This window comes from Pan troglodytes, chromosome 19, assembly GCF_028858775.2.
Source record: "Pan troglodytes isolate AG18354 chromosome 19, NHGRI_mPanTro3-v2.0_pri, whole genome shotgun sequence".
Lineage (NCBI taxonomy): Eukaryota > Metazoa > Chordata > Mammalia > Primates > Hominidae > Pan > Pan troglodytes.
In genome coordinates, this window is record NC_072417.2 from 21,569,648 (window position 1) to 21,591,440 (window position 21,793).

Sequence of the window (21,793 nt, forward strand, 5' to 3'; positions counted from 1 at the left end):
AAAAAAAAAAAAAAAAAGTCAGCTGAGGTGGTAATTCTAGAGAATTTGAATTATCCAGAATGACTCACAGAACTCAGGATAGCATTTTACTTACAATGAATTGTATTATTATTTTGTCGGTTCATTATTTTATGTTTATTTTATCTTATTTTAATAGAGATGGTGGGAGCCAGATGCAGTGGCCCACACCAGTAATCCCAGCACTTTGGGAGGCTGAGGCGGGCAGATCACTTGAGGTCAGGAGTCCAAGACCAGCCTGGCCAACCTGGTGAAACACTGTCTCTCTCTCTCTCTCTTTTTTTTTTTTTTTGGAGACAGAGTCTCACTCTTGTTGCCCAGTCTGGAGTGCAGTGGCACAATCTCGGCTCACTGCAACCTCCACCTCCCAGGTTCAAGCGATTCTCCTGCCTCAGCCTCCCAGGTAGCTGGGATTACAGGCATGTGCCACCACGACCTGCTAATACTGTATTTTTGGCAGAGACGGGGTTTCTCCATGTTGGTCAGGCTGGTCTCAAACTCCCGACCTCAGGTGATCTGCCCGGCTCAGCCTCTCAAAGTGCTGGGATTACAGGCGTGAGCCACTCTGCTCGGCCTTTTTTTTTTTTTTTTTTTTTGAGACAGAGTCTGGCTTTGTCACCCAGGCTGGAGTGCAGTGGTGTGATCTCAGCTCACTGCAACCTCCACCTCCTGGGTTCAATCAATTCTCCTGTCTCAGCCTCTCAAGTAGCTGGGATTATAGGCACACACCACCATGCCTGGCTAATTTTTGTATTTTTAGTAGAGACGGGGTTTCACCATGTTGGGCAGACTGGTCTCAAACTCCTGGGCCAAGTAATCTGCCCACCTCAGCCTCCCAAAGTTCTGGGATTACAGGCGTGAGCCACTGCACCGGGCCCCATTTTATCTTCTAGCTCTACAATTATTTATTTGTTTGTTTGTTTGTTTATTGAGACAGGGTCTCACTGTTGCTTAGGCTGGAGTGCAGTGGCAAAACTCTATCAAGGCTCACTGTGGCCTTGACCTCCCGGGACTCAGGTGATCCTCCCTCCTTCGCCTCCAGAGTAGCTGGGACTACAGGTACCCACCACCAAACCCAGCTAACTTTTATATTTTCTGTAGAGATGGGGTTTCACCATGTTGGCCAGGCTCGTCTCCAACTCCTGGGCTCAAGCTAACTAACCTCCTTGGCCTCACAAAGTGCTGGGATGACAGGCATAAACTACCACACCCGGATTTCCTTGTTACTCTAGGAGACATTCTGGAACTTGTACATCAGCCGCTGATTTCATTTTCAGTGCCATCAATTCTGCTTTTTGCTCTGTCCAATGAGGATCTTCCTTCCTTTCTTTTTTCTTTTCTTTTCTTTTCTTTTTTTTTCCGAGACCGAGTTTTGCTCTTGTTGTCCAGGCTGGAGTGCAATGGCTTGATCTTGGCTCACCGCAACCTCCGCCTCCCGGTTCAAGTGATTCTCCTGCCTCAGCCTCCCAAGTAGCTGGGATTACAAGTTACGGGAATTCTCACAAAAGTACAAGGAGAAATAGTCCTTATGAAGAAGGAAATTATAAAAAGGGAATAGACTGAAATGAACAAACAACAGGATGAACAAAAAAGGAAGCTGACTAATAATTCCTGAGCTTTTAAATCCTTACTGGGGCCAGGCGCAGTGGCTCACGCCCTTAATCCCAGGACTTTGGGAAGCTGAAGCGAGCAGATAGCTTGAGCCCAGGAGTTTGAAACCAGCCTAAGCAACATGGCAAAATCCCATCTCTATTAATTAAAAAAGAAGAAGAAGAAGAGGAGGGGAAGGGAGAAAGGAAGGAAGATCGGCTGGGCGCAGTGGCTCACGCCTGTAATGCCAGGACTTTGGGAGGCCAAGGCAGGTGGATCACCTGAGGTCAGGAGTTTGAGAGGCCCGGCGCAGTGGCTCATGCCTGTAATGCTAGCACTTTGGGAGGCCAAGGTGGGTGGATCACTTGAGGCCAGGAGTTCAAGACCAGCCTGTGCAATATGATGAAACCCCGTCTCTACTGAAAATATAAAAATTAACCAGGCATGATGGTGCTCGCCTGTAGTCCCAGCTGCTCAGGAGGCTGAGACAGGAGAATTGCTTAAACTCGGGAGACGGAGTTTACAGTGAGCTCAGGTGGCACCACTGCACTCCAGCCTGGGCAACAGAGCAAGAACCTGTCTCAAAAAATAATAATAACAATAATTGTCTTTAGGATTCTTTGTCAACATTATTTGAGGTATGCTCTGCACATTTTTAAGGGGAAAATATTTTTACTTTTATTAAACATTTAAAAAGTTATGGAGAATAATGTAATGAATACCTGCATAAGTATAACCCAGTTTTATCAGATCTTAATATTTTCCCATACTTGTTTCTTTTTCTTCTTCTTCTTCTTCTTTTTTTTTTTTTTTTAGTGGTTAAAATATTACAAATATAGCCAGGCACCATGGCTCGGGCCTGTAATCCCAGCACTCTGGGAGGCCGAGGCGGGCAGATCACCTGAGGTCAGGAGTTTGAGACCAGCCTGACCAACATGGAGAAACCCCGTCTCTACTAAAAATACAAAAAATTAGCTGGGTGTGGTGGTGCGTGCCTGTAATCCCAGCTACTCGGGAGGCTGAGGCAGGAGAATCACTTGAACGCAGGGGGTGGATGTTGCAGCGAGCTGAGATCGTGCCATTGCACTCCAGCCTGGGCAACAGAGCAAGACTCCATCTCAAGAAAAAAAAAATTACAAATATAGTTTGTAGTAACCATCCTCCAAATAGCCAGTCCCCAATGGCCCCCACTTTCTGGTATTCACATCCCATGTAGTCTCCCCTACCCTGTAGCAGGGTTGGTCTGGGAGACTGATAGCCTATGGAAGAAGTAATATACACTTCCAAGATTAGGTTACAGAAAGACCAAACTCTTTTTTTAAAAAAACATTTTTATTTCCATAGGATATTGGGGAACAGCTGGTGTTTGGTTACATGAGTAAGTTCTTTAGTGGTGATTTGTGAAATTTTTGTGCACCCATCACCCAAGCAATATAGACTGCACCCAATTAATAGTCTTTTATCCCTCACCCCCTTCCCATCCTTTCCCCCTGATTCCCCAAAGTCCACTGTGTCATTCTTATGCCTTTGCATCCTCCTAGCTTAGCTCCCATTTATGAGTGAGAACGTACGATGTTTGGTTTTCCATTCCTGAGTTACTCCATAGACGGGGCACGGTGGCTCATGCCTGTAATCCCAGCACTATGCGAGGCCGAGGTGGGTGGATCACCTGAGGTCGGGAGTTTGCGACCAGCCTGACCAACAGGGAGAAACCCCGTCTCTACTAAAAATACAAAATTAGCCAGGCATGGTGGCGCGTGCCTGTAATCCCAGCTACTTGGGAGGCTGAGGCAGGAGAATCGCTTGAACCCGGGAGGCGGAGGTTGCGGTGAGCCGAGATCCCGCCATTGCACTCCAGCCTGGAGAACAAGAGTGAAACTACGTCTCAAAAAAAAAAAAAAAAAAAAAAAAGAGAATAGAGAGCCATGCAGTCCAAGCGGGATTGTGAGCTGTGGTGTGAGAGGGTGAAGCCAGAGAACAAGGCGGCGCTGGAGGCGTGGGTCAGGGAGACAGGCATCGCCTGGTGCAGGTGAACGGGCAGAGGAAGTATGGCGGGCCACCCCCAGGCTGGGTGGGCAGCCCGCCGCCGCCGGCTGGGTCAGAGGTGTTCATCGGGCGGCTGCCTCAGGAAGTGTACGAGCACCAGCTTATGCCGCTGTTCCGGCGCGTGGGCCGCCTCTACGAGTTCCGCCTGATGATGACCTTCAGCGGCCTGAACCGCGGCTTCGCATATGCCCGCTGCAGCTCGCGGCGCGGCGCGCAGGCCGCCATCGCCCGCTGCACAACCACCCGCTGCGGCCGTCCTGCCCGCTGCTCGTGTGCCGCAGCACCGGGAAGTGTGAGCTGAGCGTTGACTGCCTGCCGCCGAATCTGACCCGCACCGCGCTGCTGCTCGCGCTGCAGCCCGCGCTGCAGCCGCTGGGTCCCGGCCTGCAGGAGGCGCGGCTGCTGCCCAGCCCCGGACCGGCGCCCGGGCAGATCGCTCTGCTCAAATTCAGCTCGCACTGGACCGCTGCCATGGCCAAAAAGGCCCTGGAGGAAGGGCAGTCACACCTCTGTGGAGAGCAGGTGGCTGTGGAGTGGCTCAAGCCAGAACTGAAGCAGCAACTTCGCCAGCAGCTTGTGGGTCCCTCCTTGCGGTCCCCACAGCCAGAGGGCAGCCAGTTGGCCTTGGCAAGGGACAAGTTAGGGTCCCAAGGGGCTCGGGCTACCCTGCAGTTGCTGTGCCAACGAATGAAGCTGGGCAGCCCTGTGTTCCTCACCAAGTGTTTGGGCATAGGACCTGCTGGCTGGCACCGCTTCTGGTACCAGGTGGTGATTCCTGGGCATCCGGTGCCCTTCAGCGGCCTCATCTGGGTTGTGCTGATCCTAGATGGCCGGGATGGGCATGAGGTGGCCAAGGATGCTGTGTCTGTACGGCTGCTGCAGGCACTCAGTGAATCTGGGGCCAACCTCCTGTGGTCTGCTGGGGCTGAGGCAGGTAGCACGGTTAAACAGTGACTCCATTCTCGCTCCACAGGCAGCGCGAATGCGCATGCAGAGCCTGTGTCAGGCCCCAGCCCAGCAGACCTGGGTGGCCACTATCTGACCCCCAAAGGTGGGGAGGGGCATGGGCCCAGGCCCATCAGCCTCCCTGCTGGGACAGGGACCTATGGCACCTGGGGGCAGCTTAGGTTTGGCTTAAGTTGTGGTGATGGGCCTTGCCCTCCCCCTCCCAGCCCAGGGTCCAACCTGACCCAGTTATCTTCCATGGCCATTCCTTGTCCCACCCCCACCCGATCATACCTTCCCCCCTCTGCCACAGCTTAGCATGAATCTTCTTTATTGTCCTGATTTGTCCTGTTTGTTGGTTTTTATTTGTGGGGAAGGGCAGCTGAGCCAAAGGGGTCAGAAATTCTGCCCTTTGCCTCCACCACATGGCATTCTGGTTTTGGTTTCTGTATAGTTTTGGGTCTTTCTATGCTGGTTGTATTTATATTAAACCCCTGGTTAGTAAAAAAAAAAAAAAAAAAAAAAAAAAAGGCCGGGTGCGGTGGCTCACGCCTGTAATCCCAGCACTTTGGGAGGCTGAGGCGGGTGGATCACGAAGTCAGGAGATCGAGACCATCCTGGCTAACATGGTGAAACCCGGTCTCTACTAAAAATACAAAAAAAAAAAAAAAAAAAAAAAAATTAGCCGGGCATGGTGGCAGGCGCCTGTAGTCTCAGCTACTTGGGAGGCTGAGGCAGGAGAATGGTGTGAACCCAGGAGGCAGAGCTTGCAGTGAGCCAAGATTGCGCAACTGCACTCCAGCCTGGGTGACTGAGTGAGACTCTATCTCAAAAAAAAAAAAAAAAAAAACCAAGAATAATAGTCTCCAATCCCGTCCAGGTTGCTGCAAATGCCATTAATTCATTCCTTTTTATGACTGAGTAGTATTCCACTGTGTATCTATACCACAGTTTCTTTAGCCACTCATTGATTGATGGGCATTTGGGCTGGTTCCACATTTTTACAATTGTGAATAGTGCTACTATAAACGTGTGTGCAAGAATCTTTTTCGGCCAGGCGCGGTGGCTCACGCCTGTAATCCCAGCACTTTGGGAGGCCAAGGCGGGCAGATCACAAGGTCAAGAGATCAAGACCATCCTGGCCAACATGGTGAAACCCCGTCTCTATTAAAAGTACAGAAATTAGCTGGGCATAGTGGCACACGCCTGTAATCCCAGCTACTTGGGAGGCTGAGGCAGGAGAATCACTTGAACCCGGGAGGCAGAGGTTGCAGTGAGCTGGGATCGTGCCGCTGCACTCCAGCCTGGCGACAGAGCGAGACTCCATCTCAAAAAAAAAAAAAAGAATCTTTTTATATAATGACTTAGAAAGACTGAACTCTTACCTGGGCTGTGTGTGTTCTCTCTCTCTTTTAGTTCATTCACTCTAGCTACGTGGGGAGGACATTCAGGCAGTCTATGGAGAAGTCCAGGTAGTAAGCCAATGAAGTCTTCAACCAATATTCAGTGAGGAACTACAGCCTGCCAACAACCAGTGAGTGACCTTGAATGCATATTTTCTCCCAATTGAGTCTTCAGATAAGAGTGCAGCCCCAGGCCACTGCTTGACTGAAACATCCCAAGAGAACTGAGCAGAACCACCCAGCTAAGTCCCTCCCAGATTCCTGACCCACAGAAAGTGTGATATAATAAATGTTTTTTGTTTTAAGCTGCTAAATGTTGGGGATAATTTTTTTCGACATGGGCCTCACTCTGTCGCCTAGGCTGGAGTGCAGTGGTATGATCATGGCTCATTGCAGCCTCAACCTCCAAGGCTCAAGGGATCCTCCCATCTCAGCCTCCCAAGTAGCTGGGATCACAGGTGTGTACCACCACACCTGACTTTGGTGTTTTTTTTTTTTTTTTTTAAGTAGAAACAAAGTCTTGCTTTGTTGTCCAGGCTGGTCTGGAACTCCTGGGTTCAAGTAATCCTCCCTCTTCAGGCTCCCAAAGTGCTGGTATTAGAGGCATGAGCCACCATGCCTGGCCCAATTGTTAAATCTTTTTTAAATTTTATTATTTTTTTCTTTTTTGTTCAAAGTGTTTTTTTTTTTTTTTTTTTTTTTTTTTTTGAGACAGAGTCTAACTCTGTTGCCTGGGCTAGAGTGCAGTGGCATGATCTCGGCTCACTGCAACCTCCGCCTCCCAGGTTTAGTTCAAGCAATTCTCCTGCCTCAGCCTCCCGAGTAGCTGGGATTACAGACTTGCGCCACCCACTTGGCACCCACTTGGCACAATCACGTGCCACCACACCCAGCTAATTTTTTGTATTTTTAGTAGAGACAGGGTTTTGCCATGTTGGCCAGTCTGGTCTTGAACTCCTGACCTCAGGTGATCCACCCTCCTCGGCCTCCCAAAGTGCTGGGATTACAGGTGTGAGCCACCATGCCCAGCCTAGTGTTAAATCTTTATAACAACATAAGTATGAGGTTGAGACTTATTACCCTGTTTTACAGATGAGTAACTGAGGCACAGAAAGGTTGAGTTACTTGGCCAAGGTTATACAACTAATAATTACAGGATACCAAAACCGCTAGCTTCTGCCAGTGCTCTTAATATAAGGTTGAAAGAAAAAAGAAGAGAAAAGAGCCAATTAACATAAAACATAGCTGGTAGAAGCTTCCTTCTACAAATGGCCATGAAGTCTAAGTTGATAATCATAGCCGCCTTCTTCCACCACTTCTTCCAATCCCCTTTCGAAGGGTTCTGTGCCTCATAGGGACACTCAATACTTTATTCCATAAGACCTGACTTCTTGGTGGTCTTGTTTTTATTGGGTTGCTCTACTTTTCCATTAACTAGGTCTTAGGGTCAAGAGCCTGCTAAGATGTGTCCCCAGTGAATTTTTGGCTTTCAGACATAGCCTCCTTCCTCTACTAAGTAACAGAGCCATTTTCCTCTTGCTAATCATAGGTAAAGAGGCTAGTTTGGTGATGGTTTTAGTTAGCTCAGGCTGCTATTACATACTGGGTGGCTTAAACAACAGACATTGATTTCTCACAGTTCTGGAGGCTGGGAAGTCCCATATCAGGGTGATAGCACGATTGGGTGCTGGCAAGGGCTCTTTTCCTGGCTTGCAGATGGCTGCCTTCTTGCCATATCTTCACTTGGTGGACAAAGAGAAGAAAGGCTCTCTGGTCTCTTCTTTTTTTTTTTTTCTTTTTGTTTTGAGACAGAGACTCTCAGATGCTTTCTCTGTCCAGGCTGGAGGCTGGAGTGCAATGACATGATCTGGGCTCACTGCAACCTCCACCTCCTGGGTTCAAGCGATTCTCCCACCTCAGCCTCCCAAGTAGCTGGGATTACAGACTTGCGCCACCACGCCCAGCTAATTTTTGTATTTTTAGTAGAGATGGCTTTTCACCATATTGCCCAGGCTGGTCTCAAACACCTGATCTCAAGTGATCCACCCACCTTGGCCTCCCAAAGTGCTGAGATTTCAGGGGTGAGTCACTAGGCAGACCACCTGGTCTTTTCTTTTAAGACACTCATCCCATCGTGGGGCACTGTAAGCCTAATTACGTCCCAAAGGCCCCACCTTCTAATACCATCACATGGAGGTGAGGGCTTCAACATAAGAATTTGGGGGCCAAGGCCGGGCGCGGTGGCTCACGCCTGTAATCCCAGCACTTTGGGAGGCTGAGGCGGGCAGATCACGAGGTCAGGAGATCGAGACCATCGTGGCTAACACAGTGAAACCCCGTGTCCACTAAAAATACAAAAAATTAGCCAGGCGTGGTGGAGGGCGCCTGTAGTCCCAGCTACTTGGGAGGCTGAGGCAGGAGAATGGCGTGAACCCGGGAAGCAGAGCTTGCAGTGAGCCAAGATCATGCCACTGCACTCCAGCCTGGGTGACAGAGCGAGACTCCGTCTCAAACAAACAAACAAACAAACAAACAACAAAAAAAACAATTTGGGGGCCGGGCACGGTGGCTCATGCCTGTAATCCCAGCACTTTGGGAGGCTGAGGTCAGCAGATCACCTGAGGTCGGGAGTTTGAGACCAGCCTGACCAACATGGAGAAACCCCATCTCTACTAAAAATACAAAATTAGCCGGGTGTGGTGGCGTATGCCTGTAATCCCAGCTAACTCAGGAGGCTGAGGCAGGAGAATCACTTGAACCTGGGAGGTGGAGGTTGCAGTGAGCAGAGATCGCGCCACTGCACTCTAGCCTGGGCAACAAGAGCAAAACTCCATCTCAAAAAAAAAAAAAAAAGAATTTGGGGAGGATACAAACACTTAGCCCTTAATAGTAGCTGCCTTCCATCCTTATTGATTCAGCAGCATGAGGAACTTTAAATGGCCAGCTTCGGCTGGGCAAGGTGGCTCATGCTTGTAATCCAAGCACATTGGGAGGCCGAGGAAGGAAGATCACTTGAGCCCAGGAGTTCCAGAGCACTCTTGGGCAGCATACTTGCCCATAGTGTAAAAATTAGCTGGGCAGGGCTGGGCTTGATGGCTCACACCTATAATCCCAGCACTTTGGGAGGCCGAGGTGGGTGGATCACCTGAAGTCAGGAGTTTGAGACCAGCCTGGCCAACATGGTGAAACCCCACCTCTACTAAAAATACAAAAATTAGCTGGGCATAGTGGCGTGCGCCTATAATCCCAGCTACTTGGGAGGCTAAGGCAGGAGAATCGCTTGAACCCAGGAGGCAGAGGTTGCAGTGAGCTGAGATCGCACCACTGCACTCCAGCCTGGGTGACAGAGATTCTGTCAGAAAACAAAACAAAACAAAACAAAAAAAACAGGCGCGGTGGCTTATGTCTGCAATCCCAGCGCTTTGGGAGGCTGAGGCAGGCGGATCACAAGGTCAGGAGTTGAGACCAGCCTGGCCAACATGGTGAAACCCCGCCTCTACTAAAAAAAAAAATTGCCAGGCGCGGTGGCACATGCCTGTAATCCCAGTTACTCGGGAGGCTGAGACAGGAGAATCGCTTCAACCCAGGAGGTGGAGGTTGCAGTGAGCCAAGACCGCACCACTGCACTCTAGCCTGGGCAACAAAATGAGACTGCGTCTCAAAAAAAAAAAAAGAAAAAAAAATTAGCTGGGCAAGGTGGCATGCGACTGTAGTACCAGCTACTCAGGAGGCTAAGGTAGGAGGATCTCTTGAGCCTGGGAGCCTGGGAAACAAGAGTGAGATTCTGTCTCAAAATAAATAAATAAATAAATAGATAGATAAATAAATAAATACAATAAATGGCTAGCCTCGGCTTCCAGTTGAATAAAACCATAATAGTATTTCCTGATCTACACATTTCTTCCTTTGGCACTAGGACCTCTGGACCCACTGAGTCCCGGGTCCCTGGCAAGGAAAGCAAAAATTCTTCATGTGAATTATTAGGGGCCACAGTGAGAAGAGCCACTCCCATCTCCTCTCCTCGGTTCCTGGACTCATTCTAGCATGGTCTAAGTCTAGGAACGGCAGTGCTAGCAGAAGTCCCGCAGGCAAGGGAGGCAAATCCACACCCAGAACACGGGTCTGTCGTTGTGAGGATGAGGCACTGTCCTTACACCCCAGTCTGGTCCTACAAAAAAGGATGGCCTCTCAGGGTGCGACCTTCACCTTGGAGCAGCGCCCTCTGCTGGCCGCCTCTAAGATCTGTGGCCACTTGCATCCCCCTTCTAATCTTCCCCTACCTCTGTTGGTTCAAATCATCTCTCAGTTTATTAATCCTTGGAAAGAATTACATAGCGGTTATTCACAGCTTGTAAATTACAATAGAAAGGTTCCTTTCAAATGGTAGAGTTGCACTAAAGAGGAAATTGGGTTTATAAGAAAATGGAGGCAAAGAACTTAAGTTTTAAGAAAAAGCACTTCAAAACAGAAGGGCAAATGGAAAAGGGGGATATAAAACAAACCAATAAAAATACCATCTGAGGGTGTTACTGTCCAAAAGTAAAGAATAAGATGCATCACTAAGCCCTTTGCACTCGTGTTGACCTCGTAAGTAAAAATTATTACTTAGAATAATAATAAGTGGTGCACACTACATTCCCTGTCCCTCTTCTAGACTTTTTTTTTTTGTAGAAGAATCAGAAAACAATTTACTAACCTCCCTGTTTGATATTAAAAACTCAATAGGAAGGTTTTTAATATTTTCTGTCAGTACAAGTTGAACTTGATTGTGTCAACTGAAACCCTAGAGGTTTGTGTATCAGTAGAATGCAAGAACATTGTTAAAGTTGCTTACAATCTTTTTTGTTTTCCTTTCCATTCCATTGTATCAATTTTTTGAGTAACTTTCAAATGGCTAGAAAATGGTCTTTTTGCTTTGCCCTTTTATAGCTGAAATAACCAGCTCCATTCTTTTCATGAGTAGTAAGTTGATATATTTATTTATCAGGTATCTTTCAGTTGTCACTAAATACTGTAGTTTTCTTGTGTTGTATGGAAATTATAGTTCAATTATTCTAATGTGATGGAGTGCAACAAGTCATTGTAGAACTTTTCACCTGTTAATGTTGAAGTTATACCTCTGAACTTCTGCTGTGGATATCAAGGAAATAATAAAGCGAAAACCCTAAGACATTTGAAAAAAAAAAAAACCCAGCCTGGGAAACATGATGAAAACCCATCTCTACAAAAAATACAAAAATTAGCCGGGCATGGTGGCACACGCCTGTATTTCCAGCTACTTGGGAGGCTGAGGCGGGAGAATCACTTAAGCCCAGGAAGTGGAGATTGCGGTGAACTGAGATTATGCCACTGCACTCCAACGTGGGTGACAGAGCAAGATCCTGTCTGAAAAAAAAAATCAATGAATCAAAGAATGGTGACCCTAGTAAATACCTGATACTTTATTTATTTGGCTCAATGAAAATAAAAAAGAGAATTTTATGCAAAAATTTCAGACAACTGAATTTTGCCAAATGATTCCATTTACTAAGGATTCCATCTTTGGTTCTAATGTAGTATATATTCCCTGTGGAGGAAATGGATTTCTCCAAATAACTGGATCCATAGTCATGTAATGCTAGTGGGGACAATCACCCCAGCTTAGATACCATCAAATGAATTCCAACATATGTGGGCTCTCCCATTATTTGTCTTCTCACCTGCCAGCCTGCCTCTCTTGGCAATGCTAGGATTCCAGAATCAGGCCCTAAGCTCAGCAAGGGCCTCCATGAGGGCCATATTACACCCTAAGATTCCCAGATGTCTATTTGGAACCACCTTTGACTTACTCCCTTATTTTGCCCCTGAAACTGCATGGGGACAAAGAAGAAATCATAAAAACAGGGATAATGGATATGGCCCTAAGTATTTTAATGTGGCCTATCAATAGTGTCGTCATACCATCCCTGTTTACCAAGCCTTTATGGCAATTTCTTCACCTTGATACTGTTGATATTTTCGGCTGGTCATCATTTTTTTATGGGGGAACTGTCCTGTGTGTTTTAAGACATTAAGCAGGCCGGGTGAGGTGGCTCACACCTGTAATCCCAGCACTTTGGGAGGCTGAGGCGGGCTGATCACCTAAGGTTGGGAGTTTGAGACCAGCCTGACCAACATGGAGAAACCCCATCTCTACTAAAAATACAAAATTAGCCAGGCGTGATGGTGCATGCCCATAATCCCAGCTACTCGGGAGGCTGAGGCAGGAGAATCGCTTGAACCCGGCAGACAGAGGTTGCAGTGAGGCGAGAGCGTGCCATTTCACTCTAGCCTGGGCAACAAGAGCAAAACTGTGTCTCAAAAAAAAAAAAAAAAAAAAAAAAGATGTTAAGCAGCGTCCTTGACCTCTGCCCAGATATTGCCAAATGTCACTTGGGGAGCAAAATTGGCCCAGTTGAGAACCACGGGACTAAAGTAAGCAGAATTATCAGGATAAAACAGACAATTCACCTCTATCATACCAGAGTTTTTTGTTTGTTTTTTGAGACAGGGTCTTGCTCTGTCACCCAGGCAGGAGTGTGGGAGTGTGATCATAGCTCACTGCAGCCTCAAACTCCTGGGCTCTCAGGAGGCTGAGAAGCAGTGAGTCACAATTGTGCCACTACAATCCAGCCTTGGCAACAGAGGGAGAACCTTTCTCAAACAAACAAGAGGAAGAAGAGGAAGAGGAAGGAGAGGAAGAGGAGGAAGAGGAAGAGGAGAAAGGGGAAGGGAAGAGAAGGACAAGGAGAAGGAGAAGAAGAAGACTCGGGCTCAAGCCATCCTCCTGCCTGAGCCTCCCAAAGTACTGGGATTACAGGTGTGTCACCGAGCGTATTAGTCAGGGTTCTCTAGAGGGACAGAATTAATGGAATACATACAGGAGCTTATTAAGTATTAACTCACAGGATCACAAGGTCCCACAATAGGCCGTCTGCAGGCTGAGGAGCAAGGAGAGCCAGTCTGAGTTCCAAAACTGAAGAACTTGGAGTCCGATGTTGGAGGGTAGGAAGCATCCAGCACGGGAGAAAGATGTTGGCTGGGAGGCTAAGCCAGTCTCTCACATTTTTCTGCCTGCTTATATTCTAGCCTTGCTGGCAGCTGATTAGCTTGTGCCCACCCAGATGAAGGGTGGGTCTGCCTTTCTCAGCCCGCTGACTCAAAGGTTAATCTCCTTTGGGAACACCCTCACGGACACACCCAAGATCAATACTTTGTATCCTTCAATCCAATCAAGTTGACACTCAGTATTAACCATCACACTGAGCCTGGCCAAAGCTGGACTACTTGTAAGCTTTTGTCTGGAACCGTGATTTGGAAGCCAGTGGCCCGAGGACGATGAAAACTATCAGAGGTGGCTGGGCACAGTGGTTCATGCCTGTAATCCCAGCACTTTGGGAGGCGGAGGTGGATGGATCACTTGAGGTCAGGAGTTTGAGACCAACCTGGCCAACATGGCAAAACCAGTCTCTACTAAATATACAAAAACTGGCCAGGCATGGTGGCTCACGCCTGTAATCCCAGCACTTTGGGAGGCCGAGGCAAGTGGATCGCCTGGGGTCAGGAGTTTGAGACGAACATGTTGAAACCCCATCTCTATTAAAAATATAAAGAACTAGTCGGGCATGGTGGCAGGCTCCTGTAGTCCCAGTTACTCGGGAGGCTGAGGCAGGAGAATTGCTTGAACCCGGGAGGTGGAGGTTGCGGTGAGCCGAGATCATGCCACTGCACTCCAGCCTGGGCAACAGAGCGAGACTCCATCTCAAAAACAAACAATCAGAGGCGCTGACTGCAGTGACAGCCATCCGGCTCTGACAGTTCCTGTGCTTCCAGCTTCTTGCTATTTCAGGGGCTCTGGTCTTGATTCTTGCAGGTTCCCAAACCTGGTCCTACAGCTCCCCACCTCCTGTCTCTTTAGAGGTTTAGTGGGCGCCCCCTCCCCTGTATCTTTCTAGTGAGTTTTAATGTGCTTTGCTTAGGTAGGGCTGGTTTGTTTCCATTGTTGGCAACAAGAAGGAGTTGGTCAAGGAGTCTAAGAAGTTGTCTGGAGAACCAAGAAAAAGATTTCCTGGAAGCATAGAAAGAGTGCGTTTCCGGAAGAAAGATTCATCAAGAATTTCAAACATCAGGGCCAAGTCAAGCAGGACAAGAACTGAAAGGTGCTCCTCAAATTTGCCTATGAAGAGGCCACTGCTGGGGAGGAGTGTGTCAGGCGGCAGTGGAGGGAGGACAGCAAGTGTAAAGGAGACTCTGCAACCTCCACCTCCCAGCTTCAAGCACTTCTCGTGCCTCAGCCTCCTGAGTAGCTGAGATTACAGGCGTGTGCCACCACACCTGGCTAATTTGTGTATTTTTAGTAGAGATGGGGTTTCCACACAACTGGAATACTACTGAGCAATAAAAAGGAGTGAACAGTTGTCCCTCGGCGTCTGCAGGGGATTGGCTCCAGGACCCCCTGCCGACACCAAAGTCCACAGATGCTGAAGTCTTTTCTATGAAATGACATAATGTTTGTATATAGCCTCAGGTATGCTTTAAATACCTAATACAGTGTAAATGGTATGTAAATAATTATACTGTATTTTAAATTTTCTACTGTTTTTATTGTCTTACAGTCATTTTATATATTTCATTTTTTTCAAGTATTCTCCATCCATGTTTAGTTGAATCCATGGATGAGGAACCTGCAGATATGGAGGGCCAGCTGTAGTGATGGGTGCAGCAACATGGATGGCAGCATAATTTCAAAAAATAATATGATAAGTGAGGCCAGGTGAGGTGGCTCACACCTGTAATCCTAGCACTTTGGGAAGCCAAGGCAGGCGGATCACTTGAGGTCAGGACTTCGAAACCAGCCTGGCCAACATGGTGAAACCTCGTCTCTACTAAAAATACAAAAATTAGCCAGGCGTGGTGGCATGTGCCTGTAATCCCAGCTACTCAGGAGGCTGAGGCAGGAGAATCACTTGAACCTGGGAGGTGGAGGTTGCAGTGAGTCTAGGTCATGCTGCTGCACTGCAGCCTGGGCAACAGTGAGACTCCATCTCAAAACAGAAAAAATTATGCTAAGTGAAAGAAGTCAAATACAAGAGGCTACATGCTATATGATTTCATTTATAAGATATTCTGGAAAAGGCAAAACTATAGGAAATCAGATTAGTAGCTAACAGGGGGTGACGGTGGGAGGAGGTGATTGACTACAAAGGGACACGAGGGACCTTTTTGAGGCGACAGAAATGCTTTATATTGGGAATGTGGTGGTGGTTATGTAACTATACATTTGTCAAAACTCATCAAATTGTGCACTTAAAAAGGGTGAATGTTAGTATATGAAAATTATACCTCAATAAACCTGACTTAAGAAAATAATAAAACAAACCTAAAAATGCAACAAGGTGAAAATAAGTCTAAGAAAAAAATAACTTACAGTTTTTCCAGTTCAACGGTCATCATGAGAATGTTCTTAAGTGTTGTAAGTGGGACTTGCGTTGTTCCCACATCTCTGAAGAAGAAAGCCGAAACAGTCATGATATGAACCCCAATAAAAAATTCTGTACTTAAAAAGATAATTCAAGGACATGTGATTACTTCAATTTTGGCTTCCCTATAAAACAAGCCAGTTCAACAGTTTATTTGCCACAAAATTCCAGAGAGCTCTTATTAAAGAAATTAAAGTTGATTTGCATCATCAAATTAATGATATTTAAGAGTAGGTCTTATACGGTTTTTTTTTTTTACCATTATCTTACTTCTCATTTTCATATTGCATTCACCCATCTTGATTATTTACTCTTTTCTTCCTTTTTAGAATAATGAACACCTTTTCCCCTTTGCTTTCTTGGTTAAGTAATATTCCTCCATGTGTCTACATGTTCCAAATCTATATGGGTTCTTCAACACTGTTCTCTTTCCCCTGCTGGCTATCTTGACCATTACACATCCTTTCCTTTGCCAATAATGTTTTTCAATAACTCAGTTAAAATTTAAATTATGACATTTTAGCCTAAATGCAAAATACTTAATCTTTGATGAAAAATTTAAAAAGAGTATAAATCATCTCATGACTCCCAAGAGTACTATAGTACTTACAGATATTTTAATGCCAGTAATTTAAAGAGATACGGATCTTCAACAGTTGTCAGAGGATTGTGATTGAGAATTCTGAAAAATGCAGTGGAATTAAAATAACCTGCATTTTCAATGTGTGAAACTGCATAAGAAGTTTACATTCATTTTTTGGTATGGAACTTGTGGGTAAAAAAAAAATCATTTTCTGTTTTTACCTAATAAATCAACATTAGACTCCGTAAAGCATTATTCCTTTGGGAACTACCTAGATCTCTAGGAGATAAAGTAGAGGAGAGAAAGAGGGGAAAAAAATAGGGAAAAAAAAGTGGATAGCAAAGAAAAAAGATGCCACAGAACTTTTCAGGTCAAAAACCCTAGAAGTGACTATGTTGGTAGGAAGCCCTGATTCTGTAGGAAACACTATTTCTAGTGTCCTCCATAATTCAAGTTGCTCATCTTCTTGTTTTGTTTTGTTTTGAGACAGAGTCTTGCTCTGTAGCCCAGGCTGGAGAGCAATGGCTCCATTTCGTCTCACTGCAAACTCCGCCTCCCAGGTTCAAGCGATTCTCCTGCCTCAGCCTCCTGAGTAGCTGGGATTACAGGTGCCTGCCACCACACCTAGCTAATTTTTGTATTTTTAGTAGAGACAGGGTTTCGCGATGTTGGCCAGGCTGGTCTCGAACTCCTGACCTCAGGTTATCCACCTGCCTCGGCCTCCCAAAGTGTTGGGATTATAGGTGTGAGCCACTGAATCTGACCACTTGCCTTTTATCTTTATAAAGTTATTAAAATTTATGATTTAATTTGCAAAGTTAAGAAAAAAATAGGACCAATTCTTTTGCTTTATAGCCAAAGAAAAAGGGATAAATCTAAGAGCAGGAACTGGTCAAAACCATACTCCCATCACATACTCCCACTTGTCTTCTTGTATGACATCATAGCCTTTGTTACATTGCATGTAATCACCTGTCTACTTATCAGTCTCCTGGACTATCAGCTCCCTGAGGGCAGAGACCACATCTTATTGTCATTGTCATCCCTGTGCCTGGCATTACGTCTGAAATTTACTAGACATTTAATAAACGTTTATTGAATAAACAAATGACATTTTATTTGTATGTCAATAAAATGAATAAATTCTTTTTGATGCAAATTTTTATTCCAAAATGCTGGAATCGATTTTCTTTTTAATTCTTTAAAGTGAACAAGGAAAAGAAAAGAAACAGGAAGAAATAAAAGAAAATCTGCCTTTAGGTTAACCCAAGAATCATCACCATACTTTTGCAGAAATTATAAAAATAATAATTATTACAGTGAGTATCTATTGGGCTGCTAGGTATTTGTGATCAGCATTTCACATTTAATCCTCACAATGCCTTATGGGCTAGATATTATTATTGCCCTATTTTATAAATGAGGAAACTGAGGCACAGAGAGGTTACATAACTTGTCCTACATCACCAAGCTATTAAGAAGCAAAGCTGTAATTTGAAGTCATGTGTTTTAATCTGTATGAAGAAAAAGGGTTTGCTTTAACCTTATGGTTTTTTAATTTTTATTTTATTTCTCTTTCTTTCTTTCTCTTTCCTTCTTTCTTTCTATTTCCCTCCCTGCCTCCTTCTTTCCCTTTTTTCCTCCCTTCCCTCCCTCCCTCTCTTCCTTCCTTCCTGCCTCCCTCCCCCCCTCCCTTTTCTTTTCTTTTCTTTTCTTTTTTTTTTTTTTGACAGGAAATGGCACTTTAATAGTTGGGGCCAGGGTGACAGGACCAAGATGGGGCTAGCCTGTGTCAGTCAGGAAGCCTCCCTCTCCTGCTGGGATAGGGCTTGCGGCAGCTCCTCCTCCCCGCTGAGGTCCTAGGCCTGCCACAGGCTAGCATGCCAGTGAGGTCGGTGGCAGGAGCCACCCAGAGGCCCCACAGATGACAGAGCTGAGAACAGGGACTTCACTTCCACGTGTTGCCATTTCCTCACTGGAAAGTCCTTGGGAGGTGGCTGGGCTCAGCCTGAGCTCAGGGCTCTTCGGTGGGTGTTGGGACAGGGGCAGGGCGGGCACTTGCAGGTGGCACAGGCTTCATCAAGGCAGGACATGGGCTTCATCAAGGCAGGAGCCAGAGCACGCGAGCCCTGGCAGGGGAGGTATGGCCCAGGATGGGGCAGGGCCGTGTGCTCCTGGAACGGACATCCTTCTCTGCCAGAGACCTGCTCCCCAAGCCCTGTCCCTCCCAATCCCCAGGCAGCCCACTCTGCCCTCCATAGATGAATCTAATCCCATATATTACAATAAACTGCATTTACCTCTCCCCATTGCCCCACCCTCCCCTACCCTGAGCCAGCGGCCCCCACTTCCTCATCCCCTGGCGGTGGCAGGTGCCCCTCCTCAAGCAGTGCCACATCCTGTCAGCAGCCAGCTGTCCTGGCACTGGCCTGAGGGCCGGGGGACGCAGAGGGCGGGGCTGCGCGGCTACTCCAGGTAGATATCTTCTGTGGGGCAGGTGTACTCCACAAACTGCTTGTGAAACTGCTGGAATGCTCTCCCCACGGACTCTGCCAGGGCTTTGGTGGAGTCTTCAGACACAAAGACGTGGCAGGCAAACCGGTGGTCGGCGAGGTGCTTGGTGATGAACCCAAAGTACTTGTTGTTCTTTGGATGATATCCGCGGAAAGAGATGTTTTTTAACTGGAAAAAGTGGCTACATTTATTCCCCTTGGCCTCCTGGGAGTCATCGGCCTTGACACCTATCTTCACACCCCGCACGCTGATCTCCAGGACACAGCTGGAGGGCGGGTTAAAGTGCACGGTTAGCCGGCGGGTGGTGGCAATCTTTTGCATAGCGGCAGAGAGGACGACATTGCCCTTGTGATAGGGAACCTGGACTGAGCCCAGGAACTTCCCCCGGAACTGGTCCACCCAGTCACTGTTTTTAGCCAGGACTGCCATGTGCTCGGGCTCCTTGGTGACCTCGATGGCGTAATAGGCAGTAAAGATGCCCCGGGCACCAGTGCGCATGTTGTAGGCCTCGTACCAGTAGTCTTCAGCCTGGAGCTCCACTAGCAGAGGGTCATCCACTTCCAGCTCAAGTTCGTCTTCGTGTCGAGGCACAAACCTGAATATGGTCCGGTGGGTCTGCTCCTGCTCCTCCCCGTTGATGATGCAGGAGAACAGCCCGAAGGACTCGGCACTGGAGGAGCGGGAGCGGCCACTCATGAAGATGTTCAGGAACTTCTTGGAGAAATGGACGTCGGGTTCGTCAGGCGTGGAGTCCTTGGAGAGGCAGGCAGGAGGCTGGGGCCGGGAGGCCTCCTCATATTCCTCTCCGATGGCTGACTCATAGGGCGAGGAGACGGAGGCACAGTTGTCGTAGACGATGGCCGAGTCACTCTCGTCACTGTAGTCTCCGAAGCACGGCCGCAGGCTCACCAGCTCCAGCTGCGCGTGCTCATCTACCAGCAGCGTGGGCTGTTGGTGGAGGTCCCTCGATCTGTGGTGGGGGCGGGGCTGCTCTGGGGGGGCAGCTCATCGCTCAGGCAAATGTGTTCATGCGGTGGTGTCTGCTCCCCTGTCTTCAGGGGTGAGGATGATCGAGACACCCGATCCTGCCAACTGTACTTTTTGCCCAGAGAATTATTATTCAGTGTGTCCTGAGACAACTGCACCTGCGGAAAGAGGTTGAGCGTGGTGGGCCGCTTGGGCCGGTACGTGTCCCCGCTGCCCGGGCCCTGGCTCTGGCCTTGGCTCTGGCCCTGGCCGCGGGACGCCGGCTCCTGGCCGGACTCGGCCTTGGGCGGCCCCGCTCCCGGCCGCCGGGCCGCGCGCTCCTCCTCGTCCTCCTCGTCGTCCTCGGCCCCGGGAGTGTCCCCCGTCGCGTCGATCAGGTCCATCTGCAGCATCTCGGCCTGCAACCGGCTCCCGCAGAGCCCTCCCTTTTCTTTTCTTTTGTCTTTTCTTTTCTTCTTTCTTTCTTTATTCTCTTCATGTCCCTTCCTCCCTCCTTCCTTCCCTTTCTTCCATCCTTCCCTCCCTCCCTCCTTCCTCCCTCCTTTTCTTCTTTCTTTCTTTCCTTCCTTCTTCTTTCTTTTCTTCCTCTCCCTCCCTTTCCCTTCTTCCCTCCTTCTTTTCCTTCCTTCCCTCCCCTTCCTTCTTTCTCTCTCTTTTTCTCTCTCTTTTCTGTCTTTCTCTCTTTTCGCCTTCCTTCCTTTTTTCCTTCCTTCCCTCCCTCCCTCCTCTTTCTCTCTCTCGCAAAAAAAGAGTAAGCAGACATGATATCAATATATTCATTTACCTCAAGGACTGAGAATAATGAATTTAGTTCATGCAACTATGATTCTTCTTGTCATTTATTCAAGAAACTTTGAGATTCATTCCCATTATAGCTAAACACTCTTGACACTGGGAATATAAAGATAAATAACTCACAGTCCCCACCCTCAAAGGTTTATAATAGAGTAGGAGAAGGGAAACAGTAAACAAAAGTTTGAAGTGTGATATAGTGAAATATATATATTTGGTCTTTGACCTCATTTCCTCGTATACACTTAGAATCTCCAAAGTGATATCTTCTTGTATGCAAACAAATTGACTGGTAGCTTCAGGATGGGGGCTGGCAGCAAAAGACCAAAGCAGGATTAGAGGGTTGGGACTTTTCTTCCCCACCCCCCAACCTCCCAGGAGGTGAGAGGAGCTGAAGATTAAGTTCAGGGACAGAAAAAGCTGTCCTTGAAAATTCAAGGCCTTGAAAATGCAGAATTAAGTTTGAATATGAAAGGGAATAATAGACCCAGTGCTTTGGGAGGCTGAAGCAGGAGGAACCTTTGAAACCAGGAGTTCAAGACCAGCCTGGGCAAGGTAGGGATGCCCTGTCTCTACAAAAAAAATAGAAAAATTAGCTGGGCATGGTGGCATATGCCTTTAATCCCAGCTACTTGAGAGGCTAAGGTGGGAGAATCATCTGAGCCCAGGGAGGTTGAGGCTGCAGGGAGCCATGATTGCACCATTGCACTCCAGCCTGGGTGACAGACCCAGCACTTTGGGAGGCCAAGGCGGGTAGAACGCAAGGTCAGGAGTTCAAGACCAGCCTGGCCAAGATGGTGAAACCCCATCTCTACTAAAAATACAAAAACTAGCCAGGCGTGGTGGCAGGCGCCTGTAATCCCAGCTACTTGGGAGGCTGAGGCAGAGAATTGCTTGAACCCGGGAGGCAGAGGTTGCAGTGAGCCAAGATCATGCTGCTGCACTCCAGCCTGGGCGACAGAGTGAGACGTCGTCTGAAAAAAAAAAAAAAAAAAAAAAGAATAGATTTCCTGTGACCAATTTCGATATTATTTATTTTTAGCCAAACTTATTGACCCAGAATGACCAGTTTAGATAAATCGTGGTCCTGGGATGGAACACAAAAAAGTGGAATTTTATTAGCAAAGGAGAAGGGGAATGGCTATTGAATGTTGATGTTGTGTTCAATTTAGTGAGGGTTTTTTATTTTGTTTTTTGAGACAGGGTCTCAGGGTCTTGCTCTGTCTCCCAGGCTGGAGTGCAGTGCAGTGGCATGATCATAACACTGTAGCCTTGAACTCTTCAGGCTCAAGTGACCTTCCCACCTCAGCCTCCTGAGTAGCCAGGACTACAGGCATGCACTGCCACACCTGGCTCATTTTTCAATTTTTGGTAGAGATACTATCTCATTATGTTGACCCGGCTTGTCTCAAACTCCT

The 21,793-nt window shown here is 47.4% G+C and overlaps 1 protein-coding gene and 1 pseudogene across 1 annotated transcript; one reads left to right on the forward strand and one right to left on the reverse strand.

Annotated features, from left to right (window-relative positions):
* The first annotated feature begins 3,488 nt into the window (after positions 1 to 3,488).
* On the forward strand, positions 3,489 to 4,689 carry LOC100611605 (dead end protein homolog 1-like; annotated as a pseudogene).
* A 13,107-nt stretch (positions 4,690 to 17,796) lies between these two features.
* Positions 17,797 to 20,010, reverse strand: LOC107969027 (C-Jun-amino-terminal kinase-interacting protein 1-like). The gene is given in 2 exon segments (XM_054671334.2): positions 17,797 to 19,543; positions 19,546 to 20,010. Coding segments are annotated over 2 exon segments (1,425 nt in total). The 5' UTR covers positions 19,976 to 20,010; the 3' UTR covers positions 17,797 to 18,548.
* Between the last annotated feature and the right edge of the window lie 1,783 nt (positions 20,011 to 21,793).